General features: G+C 49.7%; 1 protein-coding gene across 3 annotated transcripts in view; it reads right to left on the bottom strand.

Moving 5' to 3' along the window:
• Nucleotides 1-9,934: 9,934 nt before the first annotated feature.
• The window catches only part of SEC22C (SEC22 homolog C, vesicle trafficking protein), a 35,578-nt gene continuing 26,036 nt past the window's right edge, over nucleotides 9,935-19,476 (bottom strand). For all 3 annotated transcript variants that reach the window (XM_019418837.2, XM_053903928.1, XM_019418836.2), the window contains 3 exons: nucleotides 18,558-18,676; nucleotides 17,291-17,356; nucleotides 9,935-15,104 (listed from right to left, as the gene is read on the bottom strand). In XM_019418837.2, coding sequence (XP_019274382.1) covers nucleotides 14,904-15,104; nucleotides 17,291-17,356; nucleotides 18,558-18,676 — 386 coding nt within the window. In that variant the 3' untranslated portion in view covers nucleotides 9,935-14,903. The remainder of the gene's footprint in view (nucleotides 15,105-17,290; nucleotides 17,357-18,557; nucleotides 18,677-19,476) is intronic.

The following is a 19,476-nucleotide window of genomic DNA, read 5'->3' as shown; positions in this document are numbered from 1 at the left end:
CTTGGCTTCCCTGGTGGTTGATGTTCCCACGTGACCTAAAACGGGGACCAGCTTTCAACTTACGGCCATTTTCCCCCTTTCAGAGGAGGGGAGGTCGAAAGCATCACTGAAGCCAGCTGTCACCACCCTTCTGGCTTTGGATGGGAATCCTACACTTCTAGGAGAAGCACGGAGTTCTAAAGGCCTTCACCCCATGTCTCATTGAATGGTATCCCATGTCTTCTGAGCGTGGGGAAGTTATACTAGGTTCTCGTTGTGTCCCCTGACCTTCTAAATCCAACCAAGAGAAGGAAATTCTATTCTTGGATTAGTACAGAACAGCTGACCGAGCTGCCGCAGTCCCAGAAATGGTTAAGTGGGAGCATGTTGCAGGCCACAGTGATTCCTGCTGACAGGGGTGCATGGGGTATAAGCTGACCATGTTTACACTGCCCAGGGTTCAGGTAAAAAGAGATAGAGGACAGAAATGTCACCAAAATGAGTGACAGAGCCAATACGACTGGTGGAATGGTTTAGACACAGGCAATAGGGCAAAGTAGATGATTTCAGTTAGCAAGAGAGGTCTCCCTCCAAAGCCATTGCCTGACCCCTTGGCTTCCACTTCCTGCAAACCTGCAGAGGGGTGGTCTTGTTTGGGAGCAGGAGAGGGATGTCAAGCTGGTAAAAAGAAGCTAGAATAGGCTGGCAAAGCCTCAGATCTGCTTACAAGCCTCCTTGGAAGCCTTGTCCTACTCAGTACCATCCCAGAACCCATCACCCAATGACAGCCCCAACCAAACCAGCATGCTGAGGAGGCCTGAGTCAGGGGTGGTCAGGCCAGGATCAGAGTCACCGTGAACCCAGGGCAGGGGCAGCCCCAGGCACATACCCTTGGGCCAATGGCCCAGCAGGTCTGACAGTGGCAAACTCCGTCTAGAGTCACATGTCACGCCTGCCCTGTGCATGGTCAGCTGTAGGACAGAGAAGGAAATATCCCTACCTTTGGTTTCAGGCGCTCTCTGGCCTGCTAGAGAGCGCATTCTCAACACTCACCGTCCCTTCCTCTGCCCGGACCAATGGTGGTGACCACCAACGGGGTGTGGAGAGCTGGGCATGGGCATTTGGGTCACCCGGAACTTGTTCTATTCTTCCCCAAGAGTCTCCCATCCCTACTACTCCAAGGCATGGGGATAAGAGATAGGGAACAGGTGGGAGGGCCATGCTCCTCTCTCCCAGCTGGGTCATGTTACTGTCTGATTTCCCTCCCTGCCTCCCCAGCTCAGTGCTTCTCTAAACTGGTTCCAAACAGAAATGGGAGGAGTCAACAGATCCAAGAAGTGGGGCATTTGCAGAGGAATGGGCAGGACCTTGCCTCCCAAATCAGTGACCCCACAGGCTGCCTGAGCTATGGGAAGGCCAGGAGGGACCACCCTCCAAGCTAGACCCAGCCCATCCACCATAGTGCCTGAAATCCCACCATTAGTGAGTCATAGCTTCACAGTAAAGGAGAGAGCCCAGGGGAGACCGGATCTATCAGCCAGGAGGGTGGCATATGAAGCAAATGTGGGGAGACCCAAGACACAGGCAGCAAAAAGGAGAACACTGGTGAGGTCCTGCCCTGAGAGTAGGTGAAAAGTCCAGTGTCGGGCATTCAGGAACAGAGAGAAGCTGAAATACTGTCTCGGGTGGACAGAAGGAGTATCTTATGGAATGGGAATACTCTCAGAAGGAGTATCCTATGGAATGGGAATAACCACGAGCAGAATTTCTCCTGCATACCTTCTTCCCCCCAACCTCCCCAGTCCCTCTCCTGCCTTGCAAGGCACTTGTCAGGCCAGGCCAGCTCATCTCTAGCGCCACCTGGTGGGTACCTCAAGGACTTCACCAAGGTTGGCCTTTGGGACCCAAACATCACAGGGTTCAGGCCCCTCCGCAGCAGGCCGGGTGACACAGAGGGCAGGCCTCTCTCCTCAGCTCCATTTCAGAGTGAAATACAAGAGGGAAAATGTAGTGAGGCCACAGGACTGGTGACCCCAGGGACAGCCTAGGAGATTAGGGAGACCCAGAGCCCAGTCCCTAGACCCAGTCCCCTGACTTCTGTGGCACACAGTGATTCCTGTCCCAGTCCCAACTGTAGAGTTGGGTCTCTAGGGCACAGATTAGGCCCTGGCCCTTGACTGAGCCCTGACCCCAGGTCCTGAGGACAAAGTCCAGTTAACTCCGGTGGGCACCTCATGGAAAGAGGAGCAAGGAGCCCCATCCAACCTGGTGCAGAGGGCCACCATCACTTTGATGGCAGAGGCCACCATGTGGACAGTACCTGTCACTCTGGGGCACAGGCTGAACAAGGAGGGTGGCCGGTGTGCCAGCTGAATGGATAGGGAGCAGCCTCCCAGGTGAAGAGACCTCAAGTTTTCTCCAAAGACTAAGCAGGGGTGTCTAGGTCCCAAGAGAGCATGATGGGTGCCAGGGACACCCAAATCCAAGTAAGCAGGTGCCTGGGGTGGGCCCTTAGCCGCAGGAATCCAGTGGAGGTTTCTTAAATGAGGCCAAGGGGATGAGGGTGGTCTTGGGTCCTGAGAAGGGCCCCAGGGGCAAACTGAAGAAAAGCTGCCAGTCCATCATCCAGGTGAGGGAGGAAGAAGAGAAGGGGGTTTGGGGAGATGACCTGGTTGGGGACATGCTGAATGTGATGTCTGTGGGATGTCTGGGGAGAGCCCCCAGGCTACTGAAATCAGGATGGAAAGCGACAAGGCCCAGGCAGGAATGGGGAGGCCTGGGCAGCCCCCATGGGGCAGGGGGCACAGGGAGTCCGTATCTGCAGGCACCTCCATCTGGCAGTGCTGGGCCAGGCAGGAGAAGGAGTCAGAGTCAGCCCCTCTGTTCCCACCACTTGCCCAGGGCCTGTTTTCCTGAGAAATGACCCTGCCTCCTCCCAACTCTCCCTATGTGGGAACAGGAACTGCTCTTATCTCTCCCAAGGGAGGGGGCCAGAGCCACAGCTGGCAGTCATTAAACACCCTGATCAGGCCGGGGATGGTGGAGATATTAATAGCCAGGAGTCAATGGCCCAGGAGACACAGCCTCCCGAGGAGAGGGACAGTAACCTCGGCAGGCCATGGGGATGAGGAAGATGGGTCAGGAGACCATCCTGGCAATGCCCTAGCCTCCACGCAGGACAGATGGGGGTAACCAGAGTCCAGAGAAGGGAAGGGACTTGCTTGGAATCACCAGCAAGTCACTGGCAGAGCCTGGCCATGAACCCAGGTCTTAAAATCCCAGAGACCCGCTTTGTTATACGGACTGTCATAGGTGAGATTCATCAAGAGTGCCCTGTGTGGAAACAGGCAGAGCAGACCTAGCAGGAGACACTAATTCTTTAGTCTCTTTCCAAAAATCTTGATATTTTGTTCATTGTGTATTTTTTACATCAGCTTTGATTTGTTTGAAGTATTGCATTAAAAAACCGTTTATCCTGATGACTGAGTTTTTTTGCCACCTCCTTAAAATTTGCATCTGAGGCAAATGCCTTGCTTGCCTCACCCTGGTCCCAGCCCAGTTCATACAAGTCCCAGTATCCCTAGGTCCCAGTATGTCAATGTGGAAGAAAGGGAAACGTTCTGCACCGGCCTCTATGTGGCTCAGAGGGAAAGGGTCCCACCTGGGTAATGCCTAGTAAAAGTAGGCAGTTCCAGGGTTAATGCTGTGGCTCAACCTAGTATTTTCTGTCTGTCCCCTCTACCACCCTCAGTATGTTGACTTTCGTCACAGACGTACCCCCTCGTCATTGCAGATGGCCGTCACTACCCCAGGCATCATGTTTTCACAGAACTCCATCCAGTGGCAGAGAGAACGTTTCCTGTGTGTCTCCATTTATCAGAAAGATAAACTATCCCAGAACCCATCTTCTGCACACTTTCCTCAGGCTTCTGGGCCGGGACCAGGTCACATACCCAAGGCCTGGCTGCAACTTCCAGAAGGAAAGTTGATCTAATAAGGAAGGAGGGAGAGATGGCTGCTGGCTCTCTTTCTGGATGTTTCTCTGGGTAAATTTGTGGCCTGTCAGCATCCCTCCATCTGAGCCTGGTGGTATAGTAGTGTGAGGTGTGTAATGTAGAGGTGAGGAAGTCCCATCAGTCCAGAATAAGTGCACAAAACAGAAGAGACTCTAGGTACTTTGTGCAGAAAGATATTGAATGTAGGGAATTAAATGTAGAAAGGTCTGGAGGCACGGAAGTGAGGGCACACTTCTGCCCTGTGGTAGGTCATACTACCCCAGCTGCCACCTTGCAGGAAATTACTGTCAACATCCTAGTTGCACATCCATTAAGCTGTGACAAGAAAATGGAAGGAACAGTGTCCTGCTGCTGTGAAAACTCCTGCCTGCCAGATCCCAGCCAGCAGCCACCACACTGCGGGAAGAATGGCCTCCGCCTCCTTTCTGTCTTCCAGCTCTCTCCTGTGGTGCTTCCCTCTGGTGGGGCCTAGGTTGCATCCAGATCCCCAGCAGCAAGGGGGCGCTGGGAAAGGTAGTCCTCAGCATTCCAGCCCCTGCAACACACAGGAATATGGAAGGGACAGACGGGGATGGTGGCAGCACAGAGGCTCAGGTGGCCTTGTAGCCCGTGTCACCAGAAAGAGAGCCCGAGATAAGAGTCTGTGATCAAGAAATAGGAATTGGGGACAGAGAAGTGTGAAACAGGGAAACGGGGAAAGCCAAAATGGTGGTGAGTTATTGCACTGGTCACTGGTGTGGCTGCTGGGACCCTCTATGAGAAACAGGCAGGACACGCCTCAGAAGAGTCCTCCTGAGGGTCAGGATTAAGTGCTGGTTCCCAGCAGCTGTCACTCCAGGTCTGCCATGTCAGTATCGTCACACTTCCACGCATGAGTTGTCAATGGGTTCCTGCAGGTGTCCCACACCATGGCTTCTGGAGGAGCTCTGGGCAGAAAGTGATAGATGAGGTGGGGAACAGGTTATTCCTGTAGAACTGGAAAAAGTAGGTCAATAGGCTACAGGGCAGCAAGTCCAGTACGTGGCCTCCTGCCGGCAGTGCGACCCTCTGTACTAGGGTCTTTTCACGGATACTCACTGCGGCCAAGGTATTCATAGCCCGTTCTCTTGGCTGGGGCCCCAGGGCCTGCCCTGGCAAACCCGGCCCCGCCTTGGCTCACTCTGGCCCCTCAGTCACACCTCCCTCCAGCCCTGGGTGTGAGCCACCCTCACCTCACCATTAACCATGCCAGTGCCACATGCCAGGCCCACCGGCTCTAACTCGGCCACCTTCCTCATACTCTTTGGAGCATGCAAGAGCTTCTGGCGGGCCTGCCAGGCCTCTGGGAGCTGAGAGAGGCTTGGGGGTGCTCACTACAGCCTTCTAGCCATCAAATCCACCCATCGGCCGTCTTTACCTAGTAGGGCCACCTAAGGGGCACAGGCTGCTTGGGAGACGGATTCCAAATGCGGAATGGGACAGACGCATGTCCCCTCTGTTTTCGCTTTTTAGGGTTTCTCCCCCCTCTCAAGATTTCATCCCAGAGGATGAGACCATGACACGTCTGAGAGACTCTTCCCCTTCTCGGTCTTGCCATTCACCAACTTAAGATGGGCTTTCCACCCTCCTCCTCCATCCTTCCTTCCGGTTTCCCGAGAAAGTGTCCCCTGGGTCATAATGGTGGAGTGGCTACTAGTCTCAGGGGTTGGGAGATGAGAGTTACATTGGTCTAATATTTTCAAAGTGTGAACGCCATGATACTCATTCAGCAAAGAGTCACTGAGCCCTTACTGTGTGCACAGAGGGACCAAGGCACAGGCCCCGCCTTCACAGAGCTGACCCTCTAATGGAGGAGTCAGATGCATACATGGGGAAAATTACACGAGGATGAAAAAGGACAGCGCAGGGAACATAGTCAATAATGTGATAATGTATGGTGTCAGATGGTGATAACACTTATCGTGGTGAGCGCAGAGTCATGTACAGAGTTGTAAACCCACTATGTTGTACCCCTGAAACTAGCACTGTATGTCAGTTACACCCCAATAATAAAACATAGAAAAATAACCTATTGATGTTCACACAAAAAAATTTTAAATGAGGAAAATTACAGAAGGAAGAAGACAGGATGAGGGGCTAAAGGGGTGCTCTGTCAGTTAGGATGGTCAGAGGAGGTCTCCCCAAGGGGTAACAGTGGAATAGGAGCAAGTCATTACCCCATCTCGATAATCAGAGGGTTTTAAACCACAGATACCAGAGCCAGGGCCCGAGACCTTAAGGACCAGGTCAAAACAGGCAGTCCCCTGCCTCTGCAGCAGCAGCCTGAATAGTATGTGAGGAGAGCATGCACCGGGGGCCTGGGCCTCGCCGCCTAGCCCAGGGCTCGGGTGCTCACTGCTTCCCGAGTGACCAGGACGGGATGCCCGCCTGGACATGGGGAGGCTTGTTTCTCGGGCCCTCCATTGCAACAGTGACCTAGGCCCACAGACTCCATCTGGGTGTGGGGACCAAGAGGTTCCCCCCCGACCCCGCCAGCCCCAGCTCAGTGTCCTCAGCGGTGCCAAGTGACGGAGAACAGGCAGCTCTTGAAAAGACTAATATTTACTCTTCAACTGGGAGCTGGCACAGGCCGTTTCCTGCGACTGGCGTCTGGCTCACCCCATGGGATGGACACGACAGGAGGCACCCGGGAGATAGGCAGATGTCCCTGCGGACACCAGCACCCAGGATGAGGCAATGTCTCCGAGACGGGGACGGCATGTGCCGAGGCCCCATCCGACACAGCTCCTCTCCGTTTGCACACCTTCGTGGCAGAGCGCTCACGATCTCCCGGAGCCCTGCTGTACGGCCCTGTGAGAAAGTTCACCGTACTCTCAGCCCTGTGTTCCTCGCTTCTGGCCGCTGCTCTTACCCCTGGGGCCTCAGAAAACGTGCCTGGAATAACCCCTCAGGGCCATGGTGGTCCTGGTTAGCTTCACCCTGCCGGCCCCAGCCCCCTCGGCCTTCACTTCCCCAGGCACATGCTTTCGGCTGTCGCCAGAACAGACTATTTCTGGGGTGGGAGGAAGGACTTGCCACCGGGGGCACCTCCGTCCCTCCTGCAGCTGTGTTCCTTTTTCCCTGAGAGTCCCCCGTGAGAGTCCTTCAGCTGAATGCCTCATGTGGGAAAGAGTCTCCGCCAGGAAACTACTGGTCAGGCGGCGAGAATCTGGGAAGGATAGAGTCCCCGGTGGCCAGAGCTGGCTCACCCATCTACTTTCCCCTCTGGAGTCCCCTCCTCTCTGCTTTCTGCCCTTCCCCTCCCGCCATGTGTTCCAGAAGCGCTCCCTGACCATTATAGCCCCCGGCCTCGGCTTCAGTTCCCCCACCTCACCCACTGGAGAACCCTGGGAGCTCAAACACTCTGCCAGCGTTTGGGGCTAGAGCCCCGCAGAGGCAGGCCTTCCCAGCCTCAAGTCCAGTGAGGGCTGGGCACAGCGGGGGCAAGATCCCCGGGGGCAATGCAGGCCCCCTGGTTCACCCAGGGCTCTCAGACCTGGATGCTGACCCTAGCAAGTATTCTTTTCTTTCAATTCCTTATTGTCTCTGTCCCTAACTCCCATGCTCCTGGCCCCTTCAGGCCACCACGCGGATGTATTTAACACGGATCTTTTAGAATACATTCTTACAAAATACTTTATCATTTTGTGTGCGTACATTTCCAATCATATAAATGTTATTTTTCTACTCGGTTCTACGTTTTGAAGATCCATCCATGCTGCTACATCACACCAAGTCTGGAACTTCCGCCTGCTGTGTGGTGTCCATGCTGAGCCTGCGCACTTTGCCTGTCCGTGCGTGGAAGACACACGGATTGCTTCCTGCCAGTACAGATCATGCTTCTGTAAAACCTAACTTGGGGCGCCTGGGTGGCTCAGTCGGTTGAGCGTCCGACTTCAGCTCAGGTCACGATCTCGCGGTCCATGGGTTCGAGCCCCGCGCCGGGCTCTGGGCTGATGGCTCGGAGCCTGGAGCCTGCTTCCGATTCTGTGTCTCCCTCTCTCTCTGCCTCTCCCCCGTTCATGCTCTGTCTCTCTCTGTCTCAAAAATAAACTTAAAAATGTTAAAAAAAAAAAACAAAAAAAACCACAAAAAAACCTAACTTCACACAGGTCCCCTTAAGGATCTGTGTGAGAAGTTCCCAGGGACATATAACCAGGAGTGAAGCATCCACATCATGAGGCCTGAGCACACTCAATTTGGGTAGGTAGCCGAATTAGTTTTCTAGGGCTGCCGTGACAAAGTACCACAGACTGGGTGGATTAAACAACAGAAATTTATTTCCTTACCGTTCTGGAGGCTGGAGGTTGGAGAGCAAGGTGGCAGTAGGGTTGGCGTCTTCCGAGGTTTCTCTCCTTGGCTTGCAGACGGTTGCCTTCTCTGTACCTCCCAATGCACACACGTTGAGGTACTGGTGTAGGGGTTAGGGCTTCAACATATGCATTCGGGGAGGGCACTGTTCAGCCCACGACAGGGGCACTGCCTTTCAGATTGGCTGTGCATGAAGTCCTATAACCACTCACTCCCTCCAACATTCGGTGCTTCCTAAGTGTTACCAAACTAATAGGCACAAGGTGACATCTTACTGTTGTTTTAATAGGTACTTCTCTGTTATTTCTAATGATTTTACACATCTTCCTATGCTTATTAGCTTTTTGGGTTTTCTCTTCTGAAAACTGTTCATTGTTCTACTGAGGTTGCTGTCTTTCTTGCTGACTTACGGGAACTGATTGTACATTATTGGCTTCAGACATTCTAAGTACCTTCTCCCACTCATTTTCCCCGTGAAATCTTTATTTGTATGCAACCAAATTCATCAATCATTTTGCTTTAAGTGTTGTATCTGTAACATTTTTATTTAAGAGCACTTTCCCATCCTTGGTCACAAAGATACTTTCCTTCATGTTCTTCAATGAACTTTATCGTTTTTGCCTTGCACATCCGACCCAGTGACCTCTTGGAGCCGACGCCACAGAATTAGGCAGCACTTCCCTGTCAGGCACAGCCACAGAGACCCCTTCCTCTCTGAGCCTCACTCCTCCACTGGCACTACTCAAGGATGCTTGGCAGTTGTCTGCTCCCTGGCCCCGTCAGGGGGTAGAGCCCAAGAAAAAGGAAGGCAACTCCGCAGCCTGACCGGCACCCGGCCCTCCTGGAGCAGGAAGGGCATCTTTCATGGGCCAAGATCCCCCTTCACTCTTTGTGGTGCCGCCGATGGCACACAGTACCTTGTCAACAAGGAGGTGGAACCAGGTGGTGGCCAAAGGCTCTGACAACTCCCAAATCCCAGAACCCGGTAACTTAAGAGTCTACTTGGGAAGTCTCTGCCCTCCCCCAATCAGGACAGACGGTGGAGAGAAGCTTGGACCATGCATTCCCTACCGCGCCTCAAATATGGGCAGAAAATTGGTGCATCTGTTTCCATTCTGGGAACTTCGTCAGCTGCTTACAGGGAGGACCTCTGTAAAAGGGTGCAGTCCCTCGGGCCCCGAGCCTGACGACCGGCTGGCAGCTGCGCCTCCTGCTGGCCATTCTGTGGTGGGGCTGGTCCTGGGAGATGGAACTCAATGGTCCCTCAGAGCACGGCCAGGAGCTCAGAGCCTAGAGCAGGGCAAGTGCCCGCTCACAGGCACACAGATAAGCAAGGGCAGAGCCTGCATAGAAGGCGGGCCTCCCAGCCCCCAGGGCTGCTCTGTGACTGCTATGTTGGCTTTTCCAAGGTCTTTCCTGGACCCACGATCGCTTTCCGGAGTCTGGGGTTGGTGCTAAGGACTGAGGCCTGGCACCTGTCTAGACATTGGAGACGAGGATGTGAATTCCACTTCTTTCAACACCCCCCGCTCCATGATGCCAGGCCCACATCACACCCTCTAGGAAAACGGACCCAAAACTCAAAATTTTTTACACAAATACACGCAACGTAATAAGCACCTTAGATTTATTCTCCTCTCACTTCTGAAGCCATGTTAATTCATATATACATAGTATATAAATGGCTATACAATATTCTTTACATATATTAACACGAGTTTAGGCTTTACTACTGTGTGAGAGTTTGTTAAAACATACCCATCATTTATTCAAAATAGATCTTTGTTATTACATGAAAACAGTAAGAAGCTTGTACAACATGGACAGCAAGCATTCAAAACGCATATGTGAAGGAAATGGTTTTGCCCTGGCTAAATCAGTCTCAATCTTTTACGCTCTTAGTAGAAAAGTCTATTAAATGAAACAGAATTCGGGGGGGGGGGGCCAAGTTGTACAAATAATTCATTAAATATACTTCCGAAGTAACCCCAGAATCGTAGAAGGGTTAAAGAAGGTCACACGTACCAAGCACAGGTTAGAAGAACAGAATGGATTTGATAATTTGACCCGAAATAAAAGGCGCTTGTGAGCCGCGGCTCTGCCATCAGCACACACGGGCAGATGTTTCCATATCCGGCCATTCCCAGGTCTTACTGACAAGCCCTTTTCCACAGGTTCCCTGCCAAGACGTTTCCCCAGCAACCGGGGTCTGACATCACTGCTCCCAGACGGGAGACTCAGAGCTCTCCCCATTTGGCTCAGGGATGGACTTGAGGTTTGGTTCAACCAGCAGAACCGGCCTCCCTGGATGCCGGAGGGCCCAATGCCAATGGTAGCAAGAGCTCTGTGACTGGAGGGCAAGAGGCACGTTCGGGGGGAGGGGGAGAAAGAGAGGTCACCACCTTTCTAGACTGGAAGACTGAGCCCATTTACCTAGCAGGATCATAAAAGGCCTGTCTTTGTAAGACCTGGAAGACACGGCTGCACTGTGCTGCGTAAAGCGTGAACTTCCTCTCCCCGGGTGAAAGCCTTTTTCCTCCTGCACGTGAACGGGGGATTCACCCAGCATTCTCCTCCACTAGGCTTTTCTCCTCATGACAGCGTGCCGGGGGAGTAGGTGGTTACCACCGCTTCCCAGCTGAGGACCCTGTCCCTGCGGGCAGAACCTGCCCACAGTGGTGGAGGCCTGAGCAGGAGAGTCAGGTCTCTCTTCCTCTACGTTGTTCACACTCACAGAGCACAGTGGAGCTTCCCTGTGCCCGGGCCGGATTCTGCGGAGGAACGTTTGAGATGTGAGCAACACCAGAGCGGGGTGCACATCTGGTCCCTGTAAACACTCCCACGCCTGCCGGGCCTCACTTGCGCTGCCCCGTGCACGCACAACAGCGGGCTCCTGAGGGCCACCTGCCCTGCATGTTACAGTGAGTGGCCGATTCCTTCAAGGAAAAGCAGACAGCAGCCCTGGATGAAGGTGCAGCACGTGCCCCCAACACGCCAACTGCTTGAGGGCGGCTGCTTGAGGGCCCCCAGCTCTGCTCCTCACCCGTCTCCTGCTTGCTGCACCCCAAACAGCCGGCCCTCCTGGCTGTCGTCTTTGCCGACCCTGGCAGTGCCGACCGCCAAAGTGCTGCTGCCCTCTGAGCCCCGACTCCCAAGCGTGTGCTGCAGCTCCCGGGGGGCACGGAGGAAGAGGGCCGGGCCTCAGCGCACTCTGCTCCGTCCCTGAGCTCCTGTACCCACCTTATCAACTACAGTGAAAGACTGCTTTCCCCACCCCTCCAAAGATTCCAGTTTCAGCCTCTGTTTCCAGGGCTGCCATGTGTGGGACAGACACGGGAAGAGGCAGAAGGGTCCCGGAGAATAGGGGCACCTAGGAAAATAACAGGGAGCTCAAGGTGAGGGGACAGAAATGAGATTGTTTTAATTTCAGCACTCCTCCTAACACCCTTTTTCCAACTCCTTAAGGAATTTTAAAAGGTTGCTTCACAATGCCTGTCACACAGACCACAGGGGTGCAAGCCTGAGAAGCAAAACCGGGAGCCTCTGGTCACATTCCTCCCACCACCAGCAGAGGGGCCTCTAGTACTGAGAGGTAATGCCACCCCCAAATACACCCCGATTGTCTCCTCCCAGGAAAAAGAAACTCAGGGATGATCCTTATCACAGTAAGGCTACCCTAGGGAAATGAAACCAGAGTCTACGTGTTTCTCTCACCTGCATACTTGAGGAAGGGAAAACCCTGTGGGCCTTGGCCCCATGGTTGGGAAACCCTGGCCAAGAGCACTGAGCCACATTCCCAGCCCGATACGGGAGATGGGAATAATGCGCTCCGACGTTCAAAGATCTTGCAGTATCTGATCCCAGAAGGCACTTTTAAGGTTTGTTTTCAACATTATTTCAACTATTCCCAGATCCACCCCTGCGAGGTTGGTTGGGCAGGTAGCATTGAACCATTGGGAAAATAAAGTGCGAGAACAGCAATGAGTCCGTGGGGTAGTGAGGATAACTCCTGCGATGTGGAGCCACCTTTCTGGCATCAAGGATGACACAAGGGGCCACAAAACTCCAAGCCTGAACCGGGCCAACCCTGAGCCGGGATTTCCCTCGGACAAAATCCCCAGAACTACTTCTCTGTCATTTGTCTCTTCCTCCAGTGAATGAGGCTTCTTTTGGCTGGGTTCCAGGTGAACAATGCTTATGTGGTTATTATTTTGTACTATTTGTCCAGTGCATCTTTTCCCTCTCATTTGCAAAAACCAATCTGAAACCCCATGTAGATGTTAACTGATGAAAACCACATTCAGCCAAGTGTGGACAACATCTCCACCAGTGCAGGAAGTATTCACCAGGAGGGCCTACTCTTCAGGATAGTTCTCTACTGCCAAATATGGATCACAGATTCTGCCCCCGAGAGCATCTGGGGCATAGGGCTACACGGCAATAACACATGAGCTCAAAAAATATTAATAACTCACTCATAGGCTGTGCTTACCAACGTTTAAAGCCTTTTTTTTTTCTTTTCTTTCTTTCTTTCTTTTTTTTTTTTGGGTACTTCTAATGTACAAAGACTTCTCTTCCCTCCTTGGCTTTCCATTCTATTTTACCATCTCTTCAAAGTTATCTCCCAGAGAGCCTGAAGAGTCGCCTGCTGGGTATGCAGAAAATTACGAAGATGCAACACTGATAGAGTGACAACTGTGCAGCTGACATCTGAGGATGTTGCCAATATAACTTTCATATCAAGACATTTTGATTAAAAACAGAAAATTGTATTATAAGAAAATTACTGCAGCATCATTTTCCCAAGTTTCCAGTCACATAAACTTGTTTTTCTTAACCTGACACCAAGGTAGCTCAGTAACAATGCACTACCAGTAACAACCAAGTACAACTGAGTTCCCTAAAATAATATTCTTGCTTTCCCTACGTACTCAATAATTCTCGTGAAGCTTTTCAACTTTTAAGATCAAAGTAGGATTATTTTAATTTATCAAGACCACATAATTCAACCCAAAATATCCCACGCAACTGCCAGTGAGCTATTCAGATTCTAGACTTCTACCAAGAACAATCCAAAGAGGGGTGCCTGGGTGGCTCAGTCGGTTGAGCGTCCCACTTGGGCTCAGGTCATGATCTCACGGCTCACGAGTTGGAGCCCCGCGTCGGGCTCTGTGCTGACAGCTCAGAGCCTGGAGCCTGCTTCAGATTCTGTGTCTCCCTCTCTCTCTGCCCCTTTCCTGCTCACGCTCTGTCTCTCCCAAAAATAAAATAAACGTTAAAAAAAAAAAATCAACAATCCAGAGGGCAAACTCCTGAAATGGCCTCCTAAATGTACTGGACAACCCAGGCTGAACTTTCTGGAGACCAAAAGGATCTTACACAGAGCCTCTTTTTGGACAACTGTGATCAATCACTATTTTAACAGGGAGAAGAAAAGTAACTTTTCAGGGCATGGGGTTTATTATATCCTTATGAAGCTTGGAAAAAAGTTAACACCTCCTTAACTCCTGTTCACAAAGAACGAGGCCCTCCATCTAATTAAGATGACTGGAAGAGGGGTAGAGGAGTAATTAACTCAGGAGGTCTTCCGGAAACAGGTAACAGGGTCAGGCATTCATCATCATCAAAATGACAGGCACTCAGCTGCCATGTACAAGGCTGATGACAAGGGTTTTTTTGTTTTTTGTTTTCTTACTACAACCTGCATCTGTAAAGTGCCACTGTGTGAATCCATGTGACGCACCTACTCCTGTCTGTGGCCCCACCGCAAAGAACCCTGAAATTCTCAGGCTCATAAGCTCACGCTCACGAGCTTATGATCCAGTAGCACTGGTTACTCAATTTTTTAAATATTCAGATATACCCTGCAGACAAATACAAAACTTTTCTGCGCCCACGCAGTCCCACCACCATAAAAAGTTATATACAAATTAAATAAACTCGGCTTTCTTAACCATTTTCTCAGCTAGAGTTTGTCCTTTCCCCAAATGAAGATAAGTTCAATTTATATCCAAAATACATTTAAATATTCTAAAGGTATCGTATCAGACCTAAGTTATCAAAAAATGTAAACAAAATTTATCTAGCTTATATTTACGAACCATATTTTAAAATGTTTAATTCACCCTGTATTGACCCTCTACAAAAAACTAACCAAGTCCCATTTAGACTGAAAAGCTGATGTGGGTTTTAAAGTGGTTCCTCAGAGACAACCGCCAGTTACTAAAGCTAGTGTTATTGAATCTAGTGGTTTATTGCATCATTCAATTTAAAAGACCAAAATAATTCCATTCTGATCTTCTAATAATGCTCCTTCTGAATGAGCCCCCAGATTCTGCTGTCCTAAGTAAATGTGCTGAACTGGAGATTCCGCCATGATGCCCAGCACAAAACCGGGGCTGGGGCGACCTCGTGCTTTCCATCGCTCCTGTTAAAAATCCCCAACTTTCGGTATCACTCTGGTTTGGTCGAAAGGAACTTCAAGGATGGAAACTCGAGGTGAAGTCGAGAAGCAAAAAGGGAAACAGAGGTGACTCTCACAAGAAAACGAAAGGATCCATTCATCACATGATGTCATCTTCATACTCCATAGTCAGACTGCTTCTCCTGAAGCTGCCTGGTCAGTATCTGATATGAAGACAGAAAAGCCACTCCTATGTGGAAAAGGATTTGCCAGAGGTTCCTTAGCCCATGCAGGTACATGTTGCCCAGGCAGATAAAGAGCAGCATCAGCACCACCTTCACAGTCCTGGCTGGACTGTAGAACAGGTACAAATAACACTGAAATGACACCATAAGAGGCAGTCCAGTCAGAGAGGAGAAAACAGCCACAGGTCCGATGCAGGACTCACTTCCTACACCTGCTCACACAGTGTCATCTCACACACAGTAGCTCATTAGACTGAAATCATGACAATGGAGCCCGGCCTTGCCAGGTGAGCTGCTGTTAATCAAATCACTGGATGAAAGTGGAGATCCAGGAGAGACAAGAAAAGTGGAACAGATGTCACAGGGGGAATGAGAACATGACACTCTTGAAAACATTTAAGAACTACAGACAGAAATGCCCAGGCTGTGGGCTGTGGAGAAAGAAGAGGTGCAGGTAAGGGGAAGAGAGCCAGGCCAAAGACACCCCAACAAGAACGTCTGGTCTCCAACTGGACTTTTCCTTCCGGGGAGTCATGACAGGTAGGAAAGCCAGTAAAAGAAGCTATGCTTTTATTATTTGTTTTTCCTGAGTTCCAACGACATCAGGGACCAATGTTCCCTAGACATCCTCCTTATCGTGTCTTCAAAAGCATCTCTGACACAGGGAAAGGTCTCACAGCAGGGAGGGGGACTAACATTTTGTGTAGGGCATTCACACAGAAAAGAGGCCATTCTTGTTCTACAAAAGCTAAAAGTAACTTTTTGGTTCAATGTTTAAAAAAAAAACAAAAAGCACATTCTCAAAACACAGAGCAGTTCGACAAAGGCTCAAGCTCCAGTGGGAGGGAAAGAGTTCCCCACTGAAAGAGCTACCCAAGTAAGAATGCAGTTGGGGGAACGAAGGCCAAAGTGCAAGATCCCTGCAGCCCTGGAATACAGGCTCTCGGTGCCTCAAATGGCAACACTCGAGGCTTGGGACACTTGATTTCTAAAAAATGAGTGCATTTTTGGTCCTGGGTTGAAAATTTCTTTTCCCACAATCATGTCACTCTTAAAAAATAGACCATTCTGGGATGTATGTGGAAGAGAGAAGAAGTGTTCTTTGAGAAAATAAATTTTAATTGAAAGGAAAAGAAAAAAAAAAGCTTAAGAATGTAGACAAGGTACTAAAATCCGAGCCTCTATGGAGGATGCGGAAAGAAAATTACAGGGTTTTTTTGTTTGTTTTTTTTTTTTTTACTAGAATTAACTCTGCCTACAGGGGGTTCAAAAGCTCCATTTTAACTCTGCCCTGTAAGTATGCAGCTTATTTGAAAATAACTAAACAGTAACCAGGGGCGCCTGGGTGGCTCAGTCGGTTAAGCAGCTCAGGTCACGATCTCGAGGTTCAGGAGTTCAAGCTCTGCATTGAGCTCCATGCTAACAGCTCGGAACCTGGAGCCTGCTTCAAATTCCGTGTCTCCCTCTCTCTCTCTCTCTCTGCCCCTCCCCACTCACACCCTGTCTCTCTCTCCCAAAAACAAATAAATCTTTTTAAAAATCTGAAAGTAACTAAACAGTAACCAACAGTAAAAACCCACTAGTTAATGTTGTAATGTTTGCCTCGTTTCCTAACGACAGATTTGAGTCAGATGGTATGACTATTAAAAAAAAAGTTTTTGGGCGCCTGGGTGGCTCAGTTGGTTGAGCGGCCGACTTCGGCTCAGGTCATGATCTCGCGGTCTGTGAGTTCAAGCCCCGTGTCGGGCTCTGTGCTGACAGCTCAGAGCCTGGAGCCTGTTTCAGATTCTGTGTCTCCCTCTCTCTGACCCTCCCCCGTTCATGCTCTGTCTCTCTCTGTCTCAAGAATAAATAAACGTTAAAAAAAAAAAAGTTTTTACCTAGTCTTGTATTTAAACAACACACACGCACACGCGCGCACATGCAGCTGTTACTTCTGCAGGAGGACATTTCTATACTTGGACTGCCATGACACTAAGCAACACCCTGCCTCACATTAGTCAGGTAACCCAATCCCCACAGCACTCTCATCTTTCCTTTCTTGAAATGTGAGTCCCAAAATTCCTGGCTTCTGTTCAGCCGTCGTGAAAGGCTCTGCGGCCTAGGGTAAATGGCTTTCCCTTTGAGTCTAATGCTATTCCTTTGTAAAATGAGAGGACTGGACAGGATGGGCCTAGCGTGGTTCCACTAAGGGCCTGGTATTCCGTGACAGGCCTTGGTGGAACAAAATCACATCTAGAAATAAGTTGACGGTCCCAACAGAAGAACAAAATAAGGTCACGGGTTCAACCCACTCAAAATATCAATGTTTCACCCACCTGGAAAATACAGGCTACAAAAGGAATAAGAAAAGCCAGAATAGTTCCAATTTCCTCGTGGGCAACCTAAAACAAATGTAAGAAACAGGAGAAAAGGAATATTCCGATGAAAGGAAAAACGATGACATGAAGCTCTTCACACCTCATTGGGTCTGGTTTGGTTGATAATGCAAAATCCCTGACTGGGACAGAGCGCCCTGTTTCTATACCAGAACCGGGGTTGACACGCAACTGTTTCCAACAGCCTGGACACACCATGTGCCCTCCTGTCCCCGAGCATCTGTACGAAGCCCCCAGGCTGGAATGCCCCCCAACACTACTGCCTCTCAAAATCCACTCATTTGTCAGCACTAAGCTTTCCCTAATTCTGCATTCTTCAGGTACTGCCACCTCCTTAGTGATGTCACCACACTCTACTTTGTGCCCCATCTTAACTGTCTTGTCGGCCATGTAACTGTTCTAGTGCGTACAGACGCTTGGTAAGTATCTGGGCATGGATAATCATAAAAAATAAGAGTAGGAAACAGCACACATCAGCCAAAGACAGGACGCAGTAACAGGCGGTCACCACTCTCACAGCACAGGCCTGCTGCCACTCTCCACACAGGTCAGTCTACATTAGTCTCCTGAGAGCAACACCAGCCATGCTTCAGACTTTAGCTACCGCAGTGATGGTGTGGGCACGATGGCTCTATTTTTAAATGAGGTATCTATCTGTTTATGCCTACAGTGATTCTATGCTTTTTCAAAGTGTTTTAAATACTTCAAAATTTTAAAAAATATTTTAAGAGCCCTGACATAGAAAGTTGCTTTGATTTAAGCAGCCTGGCAAATCAACTGCCTAATGATACAGTTCTCTGACAAAGACATAGGGAAGTGGCATCTTGCTTGATATAAATCAGACTAGGAGGCAACTTTTTAACAGGCAGAAACAGCCTGAACCTCAGAGGCTGAGAATCAGATTTGCTCTTGACGAGCAATCAGGACCCTGGGGTGACTCCTGGGGCCCCAAGGATGTCCCTGTAGCAAACTATTTCTCACCAATTCCCCCTGACAGGCCCCTTTGGCTTCTTGGGACAACAGACACAAAAGAGCAAGTTTTATATCTGTTCAATTTACTTAAAGAATAAACTTTAAAATAAAAATTGTATTTTAATTAAACAACTGTTAAAACCTCTGTACATAATAACCTTACAAATAAAGTGTCTCCCCCATCAGTTTCTGCCATCATAGGTCCTTCAATTTAAACTATAAAAACAAAGGTTACCTGTAGAGAATGTTCTGCGAGGTGAATCCCACGGATGAGGTTCAGAGCAGCACACATGATGTTGAGAATGAGCGAAAGGACACCCAGGGCTGTCACTGGCTCCATTCGGAAATTAGGAGCTTCACAATTAAAAAAAATAAGTGTCTAGTGAAAATAATTTCTATATGAAAGAAAAATAAACAAAGACATTAACTAGACCTCCACTAATGATAGGCTCATTATGTTGAACACAGAATAACAAACATATTAATTAAAAGCAGCTGCTGTTAGACGGCAAAAAGGCAAGAAATGGAGGACAGAATGGATCTGGGAATCTGAAGTGAGTTTCTTTCGGCACGAGGACTGTCTCTGAGTTAAGCACAGGTTTTCCAAGGCCTGATTTTCTTTCTACTTACAGCAGTGGTTCTCAGAGAGGGGCGATTAGCCCCTCAGTGGGCAACGGGCAATGCCTAGAGATATTTGGGGTTGTCAAAACTGCAAACAGGGTATTACTGGCATCTAGTGGGCCACGAATGCGTCTAAGCATCCTACAATGTACAAGACAGCCCCTCACAACAAAAAATTATCCAGTACAAAATGTCAGTATGGCTTAGGCTGAGAAAACCTGATGTAAAGCAATTTATGGCTTTATTTGTAAATTGATTGCCAAACTGACAGCATTTCTATCAACTCTGAGCTTCTAAACAAAGACAGTATTCAGGGACTCGTGGGCTTCCGGGGCAAAGTGCAGCAAATGCAGTTTTTTAAATTCTAAAATAATCGGGAAGAGGAGGTAAAAACACTGATTATTTGAGCCACAATCTGTTTCTGGAACTCTAGACCAAATGATCATTCTCTCTTCAGAGATAACTACCAAGACCGATTCTGGTTCACACTATTAAATGGTGACACCCTGCCCCATTCTCTTAGTATGATCTTT

Source organism: Panthera pardus, unplaced genomic scaffold, assembly GCF_024362965.1.
Source record: "Panthera pardus isolate Hobbes unplaced genomic scaffold, ASM2436296v1 HiC_scaffold_16, whole genome shotgun sequence".
Classification (NCBI taxonomy): Eukaryota; Metazoa; Chordata; class Mammalia; order Carnivora; family Felidae; genus Panthera; species Panthera pardus.
This window is presented reverse-complemented; position numbering and strand designations above follow the sequence as displayed.